Source organism: Athene noctua, chromosome 4, assembly GCF_965140245.1.
Source record: "Athene noctua chromosome 4, bAthNoc1.hap1.1, whole genome shotgun sequence".
Lineage (NCBI taxonomy): Eukaryota > Metazoa > Chordata > Aves > Strigiformes > Strigidae > Athene > Athene noctua.
The window spans coordinates 46428346-46446249 of record NC_134040.1 but is presented as its reverse complement, the minus strand read 5'-3'; the positions used below and the strand labels follow the sequence as shown (position 1 = coordinate 46446249).

The 17904-nt window shown below is 38.4% G+C and overlaps 1 protein-coding gene and 1 long non-coding RNA gene across 3 annotated transcripts in view; one reads left to right on the top strand and one right to left on the bottom strand.

The window, feature by feature from the left end:
- The window catches only part of LOC141960193 (uncharacterized), a 45129-nt gene extending 29534 nt beyond the window's left edge, over positions 1–15595 (bottom strand). The window contains exons 1-3 of the long non-coding RNA XR_012633567.1: positions 15541–15595; positions 14382–14469; positions 12724–12804 (exon numbers count right to left, since the gene is read on the bottom strand). This is a non-coding gene — a long non-coding RNA (uncharacterized LOC141960193). The remainder of the gene's footprint in view (positions 1–12723; positions 12805–14381; positions 14470–15540) is intronic.
- SYNPO2 (synaptopodin 2) overlaps positions 1–17904 on the top strand; it is a 97563-nt gene that overhangs the window by 54704 nt on the left and 24955 nt on the right. For both annotated transcript variants that reach the window (XM_074905162.1, XM_074905163.1), the window contains exons 2-3: positions 9954–10105; positions 14438–15231. In XM_074905162.1, the coding sequence (XP_074761263.1) occupies positions 9954–10105; positions 14438–15231 (946 nt within the window). The remainder of the gene's footprint in view (positions 1–9953; positions 10106–14437; positions 15232–17904) is intronic.

Here is a 17904-nt window from a genome sequence, read left to right as displayed (position 1 = left end):
CAAAGAATGGGACACAATGACTTTAAAAGTAAAATATGAAAAACTGTATTTTACTATACTTATACTGCCTATACTAGCTAAAGTCACACCACTCCAGCTTCAGCAGCTAATATGCTCTAAGGGCAAGGCTCCTTTTGCATGCTCATACATTCAGAGGAGCTAAGGAGGGGTTGGATCTCACACTCTTGATGAATTTGCCCTGTCTGAAGGTTTTACATTGTGGCTTCTACTGTGACTGAGTCTGAAGGAAACTAGCTTGTCTAGTGGAGAAATTCAGTAAAGAAAGGATGAGAACTGGTATCAGTTAACTGCGAATTCAACCTCCAGGCAGCACAGATGCAAATAGCTTGAGCCACATCATGCAGCAGTCTCATACTCAAATATAGGCATGGCTAATGAAAGCAGAATAAAATTTGGTATACCAGCTCTAAAGAGGCCCTTTCTAAGAGTAAAATGTATACAGGCATCATGGATTTTGAGAGTCTGCACACAGAATACTCCCACACAGGTAAGTCATCCCACTCAAACTCCAGTCTATGACACTGTGTTATCTCTACAGTATATAACCCAGCTTGCTTAAAATTTAATCCCTAAACTTGAGCTCTGGCCTGACAGAAATGGGCCTTCAGTTTTGACCAGAACCTGGTATTTCCAAAGAATTTACATGGATATAAACCCAGACTAGATTTCTGTGTAAGAACATTTCCTAATTGTATGGGTTTGAAAACCTCTCAAGGAAATCGTAAATTATGCCACCATTAAATCTGTGAGCAGCTCAAATTGTGATGATTCTTTCCTGTCTGCTCATCTCTATCTTTCTATCTATGGACAACTACTTTCTCTTTATACACATATTCAAAGAGGAAAATGAGAACATAAAGGTCATTCAGTTTTCCTCATGATTGGGCTGATAGGTCTGATAACAGCTTGCCCTGCTTTGCTACCCTGACACATGGGCCAGGAAAACAAAATACTTTCTGGCTTTAGATTTTCCAAGGTGTCCATCTGAAACATGTCATGATTTCCAATATCCATGTGTTACCAATGACCTTCACAAACATAGTATTAAAGAGATGAATTTTAGACAAGTTTAGTTGAAGCGTTTGAAATATTGCTCAAAACATGTGGATGAGCTGGCAAGGTAATAGCTTTGAAGACTTTTGCTTTCTTGCTGAAGACAGAGTTAGAATAGGAGTTGCATGTTAACCACGTAACAGAAAGCTATCTGTTGTATAGAGAGATGTAATGCATAATAAAAACTGTTGTATGGGTACTAATTCCATATGCCTGAAAACCCAAAGTGAGCTCAAGAGCTGAATGTCATGTTCATGTAGACATTAATAACACACAAGCCTAGATTTATCGACCAGTAAAAGTGGTCTAACTTTATTACGGTTTTAGTAGGTTTGGTGGGGAGGGGTTTGCCTTTTTCCTTCAGATTCCCTCACTGTTTTAAGCATACAGTCCACAGGTTGCAGTCACAACTTGGCTTCCAAACCATGATGCAGGTCACAACATCTTAAATAGAGTTTTTCCAGCAAAGTCCTTGATTCCTTGTATGAAACAGGTTGATTGTACAAGCTGATTATATCTACATACTGATTGACAGACTGTATCTTTGTTTCCAGAGGTATGATTTAAAGCTGAAAACTGTTTTCAGATACAGCTGACAAACTACAGACATTTAAAACTATAAATATAATTTTAAATAATGGCAGGTTTAGAGATGAAAGGCAAAATCTGCATCCTTATGGATTGGAAAGGTCACAAAAAGGCTTGTGTCACTGACTATATTTTTTTAATAGATGGCTGTTTTAGATGGGTACTAATATCTATATGAAGTCCACATAAAGGAGAAACAGGTCACCTTTTTCTTCAGACTTGTGTTTATACAGCCCATGATGCTATAACTTGTGATGGCAAAGCTTGGGGATGGTGAAGTGTTAAGATGGAACATTTGGATGTTCTCATTGTAAGCCTGAGCTTAGGAAAGCAAAACAAAAAAAGGTATGCAAGTTTGTCACTGCATCACCTCTATTGATTATGTGTCTATGGAGTACCTCACACATGTCCCACCACCTCCATGGGAAGGTTCAGAATATTGTTGGTGGAAGGGATGGTGCTCTGCACTGAGGAGCACTGGCAAATGCTGGTTTGTACTAAGTTGTGAGCTGACACCCAGGATTTTGACTTAGCAAGATCAGTGTTTACCAGCTTCAAGTCTAAGCTATTTAAAGAATCTACAGAGATCCCTAAAAAACCCAAACATATTATGAGATAGGCTTAACTTTTTTATATCTAAAAACATTTATATCTGAAAAACTAAAAAAACTTACTAACTGAAGGTTACTTTTTTGTCTAAAGGACTTCTGCATGCATAAACATTGTACAATAAGGCCCTAGAGCCCCAATTTATAAACTGTGCCTGAATTCAGTTAATTTTTACCTTCATTTTTAATTGCCTAATTTCATACAACTAACACTACCAGCACACTAACACTACTGATACACTAACAGCAGTGTTACTCTGTAGCATAAAGCATTGTAACGTTGTTAATTTTAAATATATTTAAAAGTTATCTGTCCATAATAAATTTACTAGTTACTGCTTTTGCTGTAAGGTTTATAATAGAAAAGTGCCTTTTTTTGGTGTTTGTTGTTGTGGTTGGTTGGTGGTGGTTTTTGGGTTTTTTTTTGTTGTTTGTTTTTTTTTTTTTTTTTTTTTTAATTTTATTTTTTAAATACTGTCTACAGGAAACACTGATCTTTGATCCCTGATCCCAAACTTCATGACTAACACCTAACTAATCAATCAATGAGAAAAGTAGCTTCTGGAAAGTATGAGCTAATGCCTGATAAAATTAAACTAAGTATTGATTGCATTAACTTATTTAGGCTGGCCTTAAATATGTTTAAGAGAAACATTTAGCTAGCTAAATTTATTGTAGCAATTAGCAGGCAGGCCTTTAATTGTGACAATACTATGTTGTACTTTGTTAAGCGTCAAAGCAGAGTTCCACATACACTTTGTGTACTTCTACATGTAGTATTTGCCACTTTATCAGCCAGCAGAGTACAACTTTATTTGCTTAGATTTTGTATCACTTTCATCACTTCATCACTGCCCCTGTCTTTTGAATCACTTTGAATCATCACCTTTTTTATGGCCCAAATTGGGCCACATTCAAGTCAGTTGACCTCCTTGTTATTTCTTGTACATAGTCTATTTAACTTGGATTTTTAACTTCTGTTAAATTTAAGAGATCTACCTGTATCCAAAACATTCTAGATTCAGAAACATCAGCTCTGTATTCACGGTGTCAAATGTTAGAATTGGAAGTTGTTTCTTTTTAGGTAAACTACCACTTATGAAAACAGGGCATCAAACATTTGTTGCTTTAATACTATAATGAACAAAGAAAGAAGAGGCAGCATCTCCACACTCCTATCCCCACTCCTCCTTTCTCATATACTGATACCTATTATCTCTGCTTCTTACCCCTTTTTAGCTCTTTGACAATACAACAGAGTAGTTGTATCTAAGAAACCAGACATCCTGTTCTATGCTCAGACCTGTATTTTTTTCAGCAGTAAAGGAATCAGTATTTCTGGAAAACTAGAAATGCCCTTGTAACAGTTGTTTCATTCACAAATACTTCTGTATCCAGAAACAGTTCTCAACACAAATAGACAAAAGGGACAGTTGTGCTTACGAGCCTAAAACAATGTACTGACACCAAGTGAAAAGTTTTAACTGTGCTTATCATCTAGTTGCATATTCCTGCCTCACACTAGTGTACAAATCACATGCCATAACCTGGGGAAAGAAAAAAAAAAAGCTTTTAGAAACATCCTCATACTAAAAAAAAAAATGACTAATGGTTATTCAGTTACCTGCCAGACAATCCCTGAAGAGAGATACTAAAATCAATGTTATATACAGAAAGTCATGTAAAGTGGCAGGTAGATAGAACCTGCTTATAGAATTAAAACAAAACATTTTTCATTAAAAGTATTTTATTTTTATAATTAAAAATTATTATTAAAACACTTCTGTATAATGGGAAAGCCTAGACTAATTATTTCTTTTCTAAACAGAAAACAGGTCACCACTTTCCTGGGGAAAAAAAACCCAAACAAACAAACCTTTAACACCAGGCACATTAAACAAAGTTACTCTATTAGTTAATGATGAGACTGAAGTGACTATAAAGAATAAGGGTTGTAATCCCAAGATTAAGGTTAATAACTATTTTATTTAAAAAGAACTATTTAATTGATATTTCTTAAACACACTTCTGCATTATTGATGATGGCAAGACATCTAAGGGCACAGTTTGCTACTGTAGTAGTAAAAAAATACTGCTTTAAAAGTTGGCTGGTTGTTGGGTCTGAGAAGGTAACCTTAAAGTGGAAATCATTATTTAACAGGGACATAACAGTTGTCAAAGGACATATCCTTGTTAAGCACCTTTTACTCTTTGTTACTGATGTTTAATCATCAGTCTAAAAGAAAACAGAGTCACTGCTGGTAAAGTTTGCAGCTGACATAACTAAAGTAGTAAACAATAATGAAGATGGACAACTGATCTACAGAAGTCCTGTTTGCCTGGTAAGCCATGCTATTTTGGGCAATGTTTTATCATAACAAAACACAAGGCCAGCCATCAAAGACTCAGGACTAACACTAAGGATTTACATACGTAAATAAGGCTCACTGAAATCAGCTTCAAGCCTTGAGGGCCATACAACAGCAGGAGCCTTCAGGAATCAGATAGGATATTCGACTAAATAGGCTTTTCCAGAGGCTACCCCTCAGTGAAATAAACTACTGTGTGTACGAGCAAGGGACCTTAAATAACAGGGAAGTGTATTTCCACTACATCCAGTGGCAATATTTTTTGTTCTGTTGTCTAAAAGCTGCTGGCAAACTGAAAAGGACTAGTAAATAGTTCTGAGAATAACTCATGGTTTGGAAAGGTTGCTTTGAATTGAGAATATCTCTGTGCAAATATATGTATATTGTAAAGCCACAGAAGTCTTACTTTAATAGATAAAGGTTTAAGCTAAATGGATTGTGCTTATGCGCAGATTGCTCATTTTCTAGATTGGTTAGTCAGCCAGGCTGAGCAATCACTGAGCCTGACTGGTCAGTCAAACTACATCTGAAGCACATCGTTTAGACACACCCCCCAAATACAGGTGTTTACTCCTACTAGCACACCAGAATAAAATTAAGATATATATCATCCTTCCCAAAAGTCACTGGTAAAAGCAAGAATATGAAATGCTCTAATAATTTCTTAGCTGCAGAACTGGAGAACCAGGACTACAGAACCTCCTCAAGTCTATTTGCCCCGCTTTAAACCACAACTCATTGACCTTGTTATCAGGTTCAACATACCTCAACTCTCTGATCTGTTTATTATAGGGCTCAGACACACAACCAAGATCATCAGCTGGTAAGCTGAGCCCTGGTTGCTGTCTCTGCAGCCACAACAAGTAACAGGTGCATCTACTTTAGCTTATTAGCTTCATCAGGATTACATTTCTTGAAGCAAGTTTCTCTGTTATCCTGGTTTACTATATGTTGTTTCATAGCATAGAACAGCTTTGGGTTGTACAAACTAAATGGATTTCAGATTAAATCAAAGGAACCGATCTCATACCTGCTACATGGCAAGGAGTCTCCAGATGACAGAATAAGACTAGAGCTAGTTTAAAGTAAAAACACTACACAAAGCACAAACTACTACAGCACACAGTCTGGGCACTCAGCATTAGTTTTCTCTACAAAACCCCTCCTTTGCCCCACACTAGCATGAGCACAGCCACTGCGTATCCCTCAGCTTATTCATCTTTTTACTGGTTAAGAAACTGACTGAAATTGCCATGTGCTGCAGGCACCCATGACTACTCCAGCCCCAAAAGCAACCCACAGCAAACTACTATCCCACACTTTCCCCACCACATACCAGTGCCTTTGGGATGTGATCTCTCACCAGCACATCACAGCACCTAAGACCCTCACAGGTCTTTATAGACTTTCCTGAAGAGCCTCTGGACAGCCCTCAGTCCTTCGTTGCAGCAGCTGCTTGTGAATAGGTGCCAGGTGAGGGGCTGAGGAGCCCTCCACCAGGGGGTGGAGCCCTTCTGTCCCAGGGAGCTGTGATACTGCTGCTCACAGCAGGGTCCTGGCTCCACCCTGGCGCTCAAGTAAGATCCAGGCTAAATTCTCCACAAAGGAAGTTTCCCCTAAGATTAATATCTCTGTGGGCATGGGGGATTGCTCAGCACTTGACATTTTAAGCAGCAAGTGGCACTCCTGATAGTGGGAAGATCTGGATGCAGAAGTAATCTGGGAACAAAAAGAAATGACGTGCCTCAGATAAATTGTCCGAGTAATCCAGCACTGTTCCTCACACCCTCTCGCAACAGTGATCTAAACACCTGAAATTAGAGAATAGTATATCAAAAGACAGAATAACCTGAAGTCTTTATGTACAACTGTTTATACACAACACTTTAATACTCTTAAAAATTTGGAAATTTGTATCTCCTTATGGGCAAAGAATGCACAGCACTGACTCAGGTCAGTGCTGCTGCAATGCCAATACACCTTGTACTCTGATTTCCTTAAAACTTCTGGAATTCAGAGTAAGTATTTACATTGCCATTTCACAGGAAATTTTGTGATTGAAAGAAAAAAAAAGCATTCTAACAAGTGCATGATATATAACTTGAATAATAAAAAGGAAGAGGCTTGACTGAGTGGGAGCAGCAATACAGGTAACACCAGAGGATAGTGGGCTAAAGCTCTTCGACATGGCCCAGGAGCAGCTGGTGTCACTAATGGTATAGGCTCATCATTGCTGTGTTATACCTGTATTGCAAATGAAAAGCCAAGAAAATCTCTACAAACATATTTTTCTAGTAGTGAGATCCCATTCAAAAATTTTATGGGGAAAAACTTCTCCTTCCCAAAGAAAACTCTGGCCCAAAGTAGGTAGGAGAAACAACTGAGGAAGCCTGGGCTGCACTGTAAGGAAAGAGCAATTACTAGTTTTGGAAGAATCCCTTCTGCTTTACAACCAAATATGCCTTTAAGTTCCCAAGAACTGGATAAAGGTTTCTTACTCTCCCCTGTGTGACCAAGTTGTATTTCTGCTAACAAAGGCAGCTTTTGTTTCCCAGTGGGCTGTCAAAGGCTTTCTGCCAAAACTTCCTTTGAGAGATAATTGTCCACTAAACACATATTTTAAAAGGAAGATCCTACTCTCCACAAATCTTCTTGAGATTTTTTTTTTTTTTTTTTTCCCCCAGAAATCTGAAAAGTTTTGGTTTACATGAGTAAATAAATTTGCTCATTTTTGTGGGCTTCCAGTGAAGAGAAATAAACAAACCCAGAAACTACAGCTTGCCTGGCAAGGCAGTCTACATATTGCTGAGTAACCTGGTCATATCCTGAGGCTAAAATAACACAAATGATGATGGATACTTCTATCCTACCAGCAACCTGCTATAATTTACTATGCAACCTACCCTTGATCACATTTTTGTCGGTGCTCTCTCCTCCCTTTTATTCCCCCAACAGAAACACCAAAAAACCCCGATAATATTGAGGTGATTTTATATAGACATTGTTGAAATTTGGTAGGCACAAGTGCCCCTGGGGGAGGCTAAGAAAAAGGCTGACATACATTCAGAACCATTAATATATACAGCATGTGCAGTATGATCCTGAAAGGGCAAAATCATGTTAAAGGTTTATGTAGATAAACCTCGAAATATAATACTGACAGGAAATTTGCTCTAATGTGCATATGAAGTGAAATGCTACCAAAGAGTGAGGTCTAGTGACTTGCTTACAGTAATTTCTTTCCTGCATGACCAGTCAAAGAAGGGGCTGAGTGTTTTTATATGACGGTCCAAATATCTCACAACTGAGATCTTTCAACAATTCACAAAGCAGCAGAAAAGACCTTTAAAGTTCTTTCAAGAACTTTAAAAGAAATTCAATGCCCTTGTCTATTTTCTTTGAACGCTACCAAGGAGTTTGTTAAAAAAATTATGAAACTGGTTGAGCTGTCTAGCAAGTCATGTAGACCTATGAACATGGTACATTTGTACTTTTTCTTTTTGACATAAATCACTGAAGTTATGGAATGATTAACAGTTTCTCTCCTGAGACAGCTGTAATGGTAATCTATGACAGAACTGACCCCAAATTCTCAGACACTTAATAAAGAAACAGAAACAAGTTTTCTTCTCACAGTCTAGGTATCACATCATGCTTTCTCAGAGTTCACATGTTGCTATAATTGCTGTTCGCATGTTTTTTGAAAAAGGGTCACTCTAAATTCTTCTTAGCATCCACATTAAATATTTACATTCAGGCCTAAGATGTCTTGTAAAATTTTAATAGCATACCCTCCTATTTAAAAAAACAATAACAAAACCTCAGCCCAAATCCTAGCTCATATATGAAGCAAAACATTCTAAACACTGTCTAAACTGTCATTTCTTCCCAAAGTGCCAGAATGTTTATGCTCTTGTCTAAGAGGAGATAAACAGAGCAGCATACCACTCCATATTTGTAAATGTTAACTCTGCAAGGTAGAAGCTGCCTTCTGTATGCACCAGGCTTCTGTTTCTTCACTGGTCAAAAAGCCATAATATGACATACGGGTATGTGTAAACTGAAACAACAATCTATGACCCTGCCACAGAAAAACACGCAGTCGCAATCTTTATTCCACATATCATCCGGACTCCAAGAAACTTTTCAAAATTGTGTCCAGAATTGCATCTTAGGTACCAAGCCTAGTGGCCTAATAGTATATTTGGGATAATTCCATGATTCTGTGGGACAGTTGCACCCTCAAATCTGGTGCATATCTGCAGTAGCTTTCCTAGAGTCAGTGAAGACTGACTCTGCCACTGCGAGTGTGGTAGATCTATACTACTTCTTTAAAAATACTGTGAGGATAACATATCGACCCACCAACCAAATATTGTATAAGGCCAAAGTACTCACACCAACAGGTAGAAAATTGAAAGCAAAGAACCCAAAGACACCCCTTTTATGTGGATGTGTCATTCCAAAATAGACTCCTGCAAGCATCCTGGTTAATATAACATACTGTTTGCCAAATATGTACTTTAAAAATAGCAGTCAACTGTATGGCATACCTTGAGCGATGTTTAAGCTGTCTATGTTTTGTTATACAAAGACTACGATAAGTTAGAACATGCTGCCAGTGGAAAAAGAAGTGAAACAGCAAAAACTGAGCTGCATAAGATTCTTGAATGAGTACTTAATGGAGAAGGTCAAACCATAACAGGCGTGTCTTAACTTTAATAAATCAGAACACTTAGTCAGATGACTAAACATGGATTTAGGATCTCCGGTGATTCAGATGTTTATGGTTTGGCAACTAAACCTACAGTTGGGCATCTAAGGAAAAGTGTCCAGTATACCAGAAGTCTGTATAGCTACAGCATGTAGGTATTGACATTCTGCCCAGAAGAGCCTGAAGTTATACACTCTTCTTTAAAAATCTTGGTGTAGATTTCAGTTTTAGCAGTCTTCCATTTTGTGAGAAACTAATATTGTAAGATTTTTTGCATTTCTGCTAAACTCTGATCAACTGATTGTTGTTCCTCAGAACAACAGAAACTTCTGTGTCTCCCTGTTTAAAAAAAAAAAAATAAATCCTGCCTCTATGACATCTAGCTCACAAGCTCAGTAGTTTTGTATTTGTTATTACTGGCCAGAACAGTATTAACCTCAGCTGGGACAAGTTATTAATTTGTGTTACTAAAAATTCATTTATGATCAATATTACTCATCCTTTTTCTTTTGTACAGGCAAAAGTGAGTTGAGGACATGGTTGCTGCTGTTTTCAAATGAACACTAATTGTGCAATTTGGAATTTGTTTTTGACTCGTAGGTTCGCAGCAAGAGCAAAGCAGCTAAGGCTGGACTGTGTGAGGGAGATGAGGTGGTGTCTATCAATGGCAAGCCTTGTGGAGACTTAACTTATGCTGAAGTTATTGTTCTGATGGAAAGCCTGACTGACGTCCTGCAGATGCTTATCAAGAGGTACAGGAATGCTCAGAATGCTTTGGTGCAATTCTGTTCAGTGAACCACATGGAAAATGCACCCATTTTGCAGACTTACACTGTGAGCTTCTTATAGTCCTCTTATTAATGTCTGGAAAATGGAGGAAAGACAGATTACTTGATCTGAAGGAATACAGTTGTATATGATTTGAACAGCACAGTTCAGGCACAGAATCAAGAGTACAGTCTCCAAATGTAATGATTTTATTTCTTATTAAGTATTCTTAATACTTACAAGGTGTCCACCACCATATTTACACACTGCAGAGTCTTGAGTTCAATTATTCTTTCCACCCCTTTGAAGTACTGAAGTGTTGTTATTCTCCATAGATAGGGAAGTGAGGCTTACAAAAAGCAAAGGCTGTACAGATGAAGGAAGTGTGTCACACAGATATGCCTTGATGATGACATGGCAAATGATTGTCTTCGGTGGCAAAATGTGTTACTAGTCAGGAGGGGGAGAGAGTCTGGAAATCATGAATTCTATTTCTGTAGCTGTTATCACTTCAGTAGATGAGGTGGGGCAAGTCACTTACAGCTCTGGGTCTCAGCTTCTCCATTTATAAAACAGTGATAGTGAATTTCAGTTTTCTTTGAAAATGCTTTGAGCTTCTTAGAGAACCTTCATGTAAATTTACAAGCCAGCCATCACTACTGCTCACTGCACATCAGTATATCCCGATGACTGTTCTGTCATTGTCATCAGTGTAATTTATGCAATCAGGATAATATATGCAATCTTGAGTTCAGAATCACCTACAGTAAGCACATTCTCCCCAGACTCTGAATTCAGACAAGAGGAACTCTGAATTGCCTTCAGTATAGGTCAGAAGAAGAAAATACCTGAGACTTCCAAACTCCTTGTAAGGAATTATGGCTCCCACCTAAGCTACTGCAGTTCCCTGTCTGCTGTCCCACAGACAGGACCAGGAGGACAGAAGGGGTCAGGGATTTGTCACAACAGCCAACAGAGCAGTGTCACTGGAAAGGCTGAAAGGATTGTAATGCAAAAAAGGCACTTGTCTCTGGTTACCAGGGATGTCTAAATAGCATGTGAAACTCCTCTGCGGTTTCTGCAACCTGTGTAAAGAAACTTTCCTAAAATGTCTAGTAGTTCAAAGTTACAATCTGCCTTCAAAATGAGATGCTCTAAAGGAATATTTTACTTATAACAGACATTTTGCATGGTCTATCTGTGCATGTTGTCTTGGGCTGAGTAATGGATCGATGTGATGAGATCAGAGAGGATTACAGTTTACCTTCTCCATAGTGCGTAGCTCTTATTTCTGGTTCAGCAGTGTACCATTTAAATGCTCCTCCTGTGATATCTGCATTCTTCTGGTTTTAATTCATAACGTGACTACTGAAACTGCACTTGTAAAAATGATACTTGTGGCTGACCAGCTGTCTTCTTTGCAGGCATAGAAATAGCTCTATATGCTTTAATTCCTGCCTGTTGCTGCTCTCTAACTGATATTTTAGTTGGTCTGAAGGGCACAGTATGTTCTAGCTTAAAGTGGCAGCACATCTTCCATTCACTTCATTGCCCCTGTTTGAATGTATGGCAAATAGCAAGACACCCCTGAAAATCAGAACCAAAGCAGAGTTCTCAGGCCACATAATTCAGTGTTTCATGGAATGAAAATGTGTCTGTTAGAAGTTTTAAGAAAATTGCAGTTGCTCAACACTCTGAAAGTGACTAATATGTTCTAAAGGAATTCACCATAAGAATCTTTGGATTTCTTCTCATCAGCTCATCTCCCCCAATTCCCAGCCCCTACTATCAGTATCTTCCAGGGTATGAGAGAATAAACTAAAACGCTTCTTCTCCCCTGCCACCACCTTTGTGGGTAGTAGCCCTCTCAGTACTCCCACTAGAAGGATTTTTCAGAAAGCGCCTTAGCAACCTTTGTGAACAATGAGAAGCATATTCCTCCCTTCCTGAGCAGCCACTTGTTAGCAGCCATCTCAAGAAAACACTTGAAATCATGATGAAGGAATAATGCGTAATTAAAGTTGTGTTCCAGTGGTGATGTTTACATCCAAGCATCTTTCACTGGTAGGGAAGAATATTTCTCCTTGGGAAGCTTCAGACTGTTCCTGACCTATTTGCATGAAGGAGGAGATCTTCACAGGCATTCATTGTTGGACTAATTCTGCTTTTACTAAGCTTACTGGGAAGAAAATTAGGCTTTCGATGTAGTTTTTAAAATGTTACTTGGTCTGTGATGTCTACAAAAAGTTTTCCCAATCCCCTGTAAACCACAGTTAGTGACTGACCAGCAGTGCCCACAAAATCTTCAGTTTTCCACCATCAGAGGAAAGAGACACCCTGCAGGGCGGGCACTCTCCAGATGCCATGTCAGGGAGCATCTTACTGACCTTCCCGACAAATGCTGAACAGATGTATCCGGGAAACATTGACAGTGGGGACAGAAACAGAGAAGCTAGCCCGCCCTTTTCACATTAATGTTAGCGACTCATGGACTACTGCTGAGTCTAGAAAGAAAATTTCTAGGGGGAAGTAGGGAGTGTGCTCAGTGCATACCAAAATGAAATGCACCATGTAGGGAGTAAAACATGACTCTGAGACAAACCCTGCTGTGCTGACTCCATGAGTTCTGCTTCCTTCCTGGAATTACACCAGGGGTATTGTTCCTGCAGTGAGCTGGAAAGACCTGGAACAAAAATAATAATTTGACAAAACAGAATCCTAAATGACAAAAAGATATCAGACCCAGTGTTCTGCCTCTTGACACATGGATACACATTTATGTCTATATAGAGTAGAAGTATATCCATAAGTAGCAAGGGCCTTTTAAGGTGGAAATCTTTCCCTCTCACACATACACACAATCACTCAGCTACCAATAAAGGCTAACATTTAGCTGGCCCAGCCCCCAGTCTCATATCTTACAAGGAAATGTTTACAGATTTCTGTAATTTATCTGTGCTTAAGACCAGTACAATTGATCATCCAAATAGCACAATACAATGGAATCCAGCAGCACTTACAAGGAGCTCCCTACATTAAAATCTGTCTGACTTTATGTAGTTCCATATGTGGTTGAATGGATGTTACCTATTTTGTGCTATGTGAGGCAGACCCATACTGCTACAAACAGTATGCTGCATGGCTAGAAAAGCAAGTGATATTGAAGTTTCTTCAGTGTACTGACGGATTTATTTGTTCTGTTTCTTCTTCCAGCCTCTTTTTATGGGGTTCCAAAGTTTCAGGATACACAGGACTCGCTTTTGATTTCAGAAATCTCCATGATACTTGATATTAATACTTTTCTGAGGCTGAGGGTACCTACCGCTTCCCTCATTTGAAAAAGTGCTTTGCTACTTTCTAGTAACAGAAAGCCTTAATAAAATGGTGCAGTTTCACTGCACAGAAATGGATTCTTCTGGAATTAATAATAGCCAGTATGGCCCAGAGTACTCAAAGAAGCATCTAGACTATACTAGGAGACCTAACACTAGTAAAACAGCCTAACTGGGTCAGGGGAATGAATAGTTTAAAAAAGGAAGCTACACTGAGGTACACAGTAGGCTTCAGGAAGTCAAAGTAACATTTGCCAGTTAAAAATATGTATTTTTTAATAACTAGGAAATACTGTATGGGTTCACTACCCTTTTACACTGGGTCACTGGAATAGGCCCAGAATGTTTTAATTATTCCATGATATATAAGGATGATGATCCTCACAGGAATTCTTTGAATACGTATTTTAAGTATTCATTCCCCTCCCTCTGATCCTCAACTAGTACTTACCTATTCCTTAGAGAGTAAACTATCTGGGACAGGAACAATGAGCATGGTGCCTAAAACAGCCTTAAACAGTTGCAGTAGTACCCACAGAGACAAAAATTAACCACACTTCTGGTGTCATGCAAAGTTAATTTTCTCATGCACTCATGAAATATGAAGAACTATTGTCCCAGAAGTCTCAATAGCATTTGTCTGGAAACACTATAAAAGAAATGTGTCTGTGAAAGCAAACTAATGTTAAGAGTGATATAATTCAACATTGCAGAAGGATGGGAGCAGGATCATAGTTCTACCATAGTAGTATAATTTCCCTTTTACTGAACTATTAAGTTGAAGAATTTTGAAGGATACAAAGATGCATCAGTTTAAGACCTCTACATTCTGGGAAAATTCTTCTACTTAAATGGACCTGCTAGCAGGTACCACAATTAATATAGGGAAAAAGTAATATAGAGAAATTGTTTTTGTAACTTTACTTACAATTGCTGTGTTTACAGCAGCTTAATTTCTTGAATTACTCATTTATGTATGTGCAGATCCTCCAATGGAATAAATGAAACTTTGAGTGCTGAAAGAGAAAATGAAAAGCACGATACCATAAAAAATGAGGACTATAGGGAGAGCACTACACTGCAAATTAACACAGCTCAAGAGATACCCCATGGAGATTTATGCATCACAGAGATATACAGTGAGACTCACCAGGGAGCAGGAGAAAGCAACATACACTTTTCTGAAATGAAACAAGAGACCACACAAAGCCACAGGATTGCTCCTAAAGTGATAGGCACCTCCAAAGTGCTCCTGAAAGATGAGGCTGCTTTCAGAGGGAAGACAGAAGAAAGAAGGCCAGGTACTATGGTTGAGCTGCAGCTGTCCCTCTCAAATGACGCGCACAAGGGCACCAGTGCTCCTGCTGTGACTCTCTTAGGGGCAGAAAAATGCACCCCTTCAGGAGGAGGACCCAGTGTACAACAAGACGGGACTAGCCCTGTAATTGCAATTCCCCTGGGTGTGAAAGAGGGCAACATCCAGTGGTCAAGCAAAGTAGTCCAGTTTTCTAGTGGCAAAGAGGTCAAGAGGATCCAAGGTGCAGCTCCATCTCTCCCCAGGGTGGAGGTGATCCTAGACTGTTCAGACAGGGAGAAGGAAGCACCCAGGTCTCTAGTTGAAAGGGGGTGTGTTGATTCTCAAGTGGAAGGAGGGCAGTCAGAAGCACCTCCTTCTCTCCTCTCCTTTGCAATCGCATCAGAAGGCACAGAGCAGGGAGAAGACGACCAGCACTCGGAAAGGGATCACAGACCTCTCAAGCACAGGGCAAGGCACGCAAGTAAGTATGTCCCATCTAATCATTTGCACTGCCTGAGGGTATCTTTTGTAACTTTAAACATAATTTCAGAATTTAGTCTGTATTAGAAAAAAAATGTTTAGGTTTTTTTCTGTGGTTTTCTAACTTTCCCTCTATCTGTTTCTTTTAAATGATGTTTCTGTTCTTGCTTTATATATTTTTTCGGGGTAATACAATGCTCCTGGTGATGAGCTAAGTGTATAGCCATGCCTTAACTGTGCTGAATAACTTTGCTTGGTAGACTTCCACTTTGAAATTAACTCATTACTTTGTCCAACTAAAAATACTTACATCTCCAAAAAAAGCTGAATTCCACTGGTCTTTTAATGTATATTCAGAGGTAATCTGTAAAATATTAACAAAAAAAAGCAAGTTGCTTGCGCATGTCTAAATGAATCCTGGGGATTTCTTCTTTTATAGCAAAAAGTTTGTGTTATTTGCATCATCTAAAATCAAAGCCATGCCACTGCTCTTAAAAGTTAATAAAAATGGCTAGTAGAAAAGCTTGATGTTGCCTGCAGAAGAGATTTTGACAGACACTAGCATGTGTATAACTGTTACATGATCCCTCCAGTTTTGCCAGTCTTCTCTAGACTGTAAAGTGAACACGCTATTTTTTCTGACTCCCATACCCAGAGGTCAGCTTCAAAATGTGTCCAAGAAGTTTACATGAAAGTAAACTTGAAACTGGATCCAATATTAATTGAGTGTAGATACAGATTATCTATCTATCTATCTATCTATCTATTAATTATTTTATTCATTTGGTACCTTTCTACCGGTTGCTTGCTCTTTCCCAACAATGTTAAGAATCCTGTCTGGGGATTTAGTAGCAGCCGTATGTCAAAAGTGCTTGAATGTCTGCAGTGATATACTGTAGCAACAAGCCATTTCATAGGCAGTGTTGGAATTAGTCTGCTAACCCACTGCTAATTCCTCTGTAAGCATATTTTTAGCATGATAACCATTTGTATCTTACTGGCAAGTAGATTAAGCAGTTACTTATGCCTAAGTGTCTGTATGCAATCCACATATTTTTGGCATATTAAATGAAGCATAAAAGAAAAGTGCACACGCTTTACATTTTGCCTGAGAAGTTAAAACCAGCTGTGGGACTGTGCCTGTCTTAGAGAATTACTTGCAGTGCCTGGCTAATAAGGCGAAATTACAAAGAATGAACTACATATTACATGATAAACTCTTCTTTCAAGTAGGAATTGATCTATGACAATCTCAGTTCCTTCTAATCTAGCAGCAGGTTATTATCCTTAGGAACTACTGATTTAATCTATAAAAATGTTTGCTATTATTATTACTATTATTATTATTTGTAAAATCCTATCTACACATTAGAACAAACAGAATGCCAAGCATAGGGAAATAAAGCAAATACTATGCATGTTTATTTAAAAGTTAGAGCACAGCACTGAAGTCTAAACTAGAGAAGAGCATTTATTATAAGTGTTTGATGTCTTTAGCAGACATTTTCTCTTTAGATAGTCATCAGATTATATTTATCTGAACAGGTAACATTTCTTAAACCATCTTTTGAAACTATTTATTAAGTAACTATCCAGATGAATTAAGAAAAAATACGCTAGTAAAATGAAAAGTTTCAATATTTGCTTTCCACAGAACTGTATGGGTACCTGGTGAATCCCTTTCCCAGGAAAAAACACTCAATGCTGGTGCAGGCAGCTTATTTCAAAGTGTAGAATTTACATGCTTTCTGTTTGCAGAGACTAGCAATAAAGCACATACTTTTGGAAAATGTCTTCAGTGACTACTGTAAGCATTTGAACCGCCAGAGGACCGAGCCAAGGATTTTGTGATTTGGCCCTCTCACCATAAAATGTTATAAATTGCTGGTTCAGGTGGTATGTTCTTTTCTCTTTTATAGGTTCTTGTGAGAATCATTGGTCCAGTCATGCTGTCATCTGGCATAATGGCAAAACTCCAATTGTCTTTAATAGGAGAAGTATCAGACTACATCTACTGACATGGCTAAAAGAATCTTTATAGAAAATACATCACAAGTCTTTCTTTAATGAGTTTGCTTTGTTTATCCTAGCAAAAGACACTAAATTTACTGTTCTGTTTTAATATATCAGAGGCATGCTTTTTCCTTTTGAAATTAAGTGGAAGGGGACTACTGGTTTAGGCTGGAAGAGCTTTAAGCTAGCATTTTTAAAGGGAGAAGCTATTGAGGTTGTCATTCATGAGATGCAGTGGTAGAATATAAGGAAGGGAAAGAAACAGGGACACCACCTGACTAGCATTGCCCCATGAGGCACATGCTTCGTGTCGAATAACAAGGAAGCAATCATGCTGACGTACAGTGCATCTATCAGCTTTACAGCTGCATCTATTCCTGTTCCACGTGACTTGATGAAAACCAATGATTTATGCTTTAACAAATATGTATTACTGACTTATGCTAGTGAATACTCTTGAGAAGTTAGTTGAGTCTCCTTGATTCAGTTGTTAAATATGCATTCATTCTTGCCACATTTTCAAAATAAATAGTCTGGAGCTGTTATATCCTATAGAATTTTGGATTATGTTTCAGGCAAGTAATGCTTCTTAAAAAACGGAAACCTGCTTCCATTGAGTACCATGGCCAAACTCCCATGTCTTCCAAGGGGCTGAAAGTTA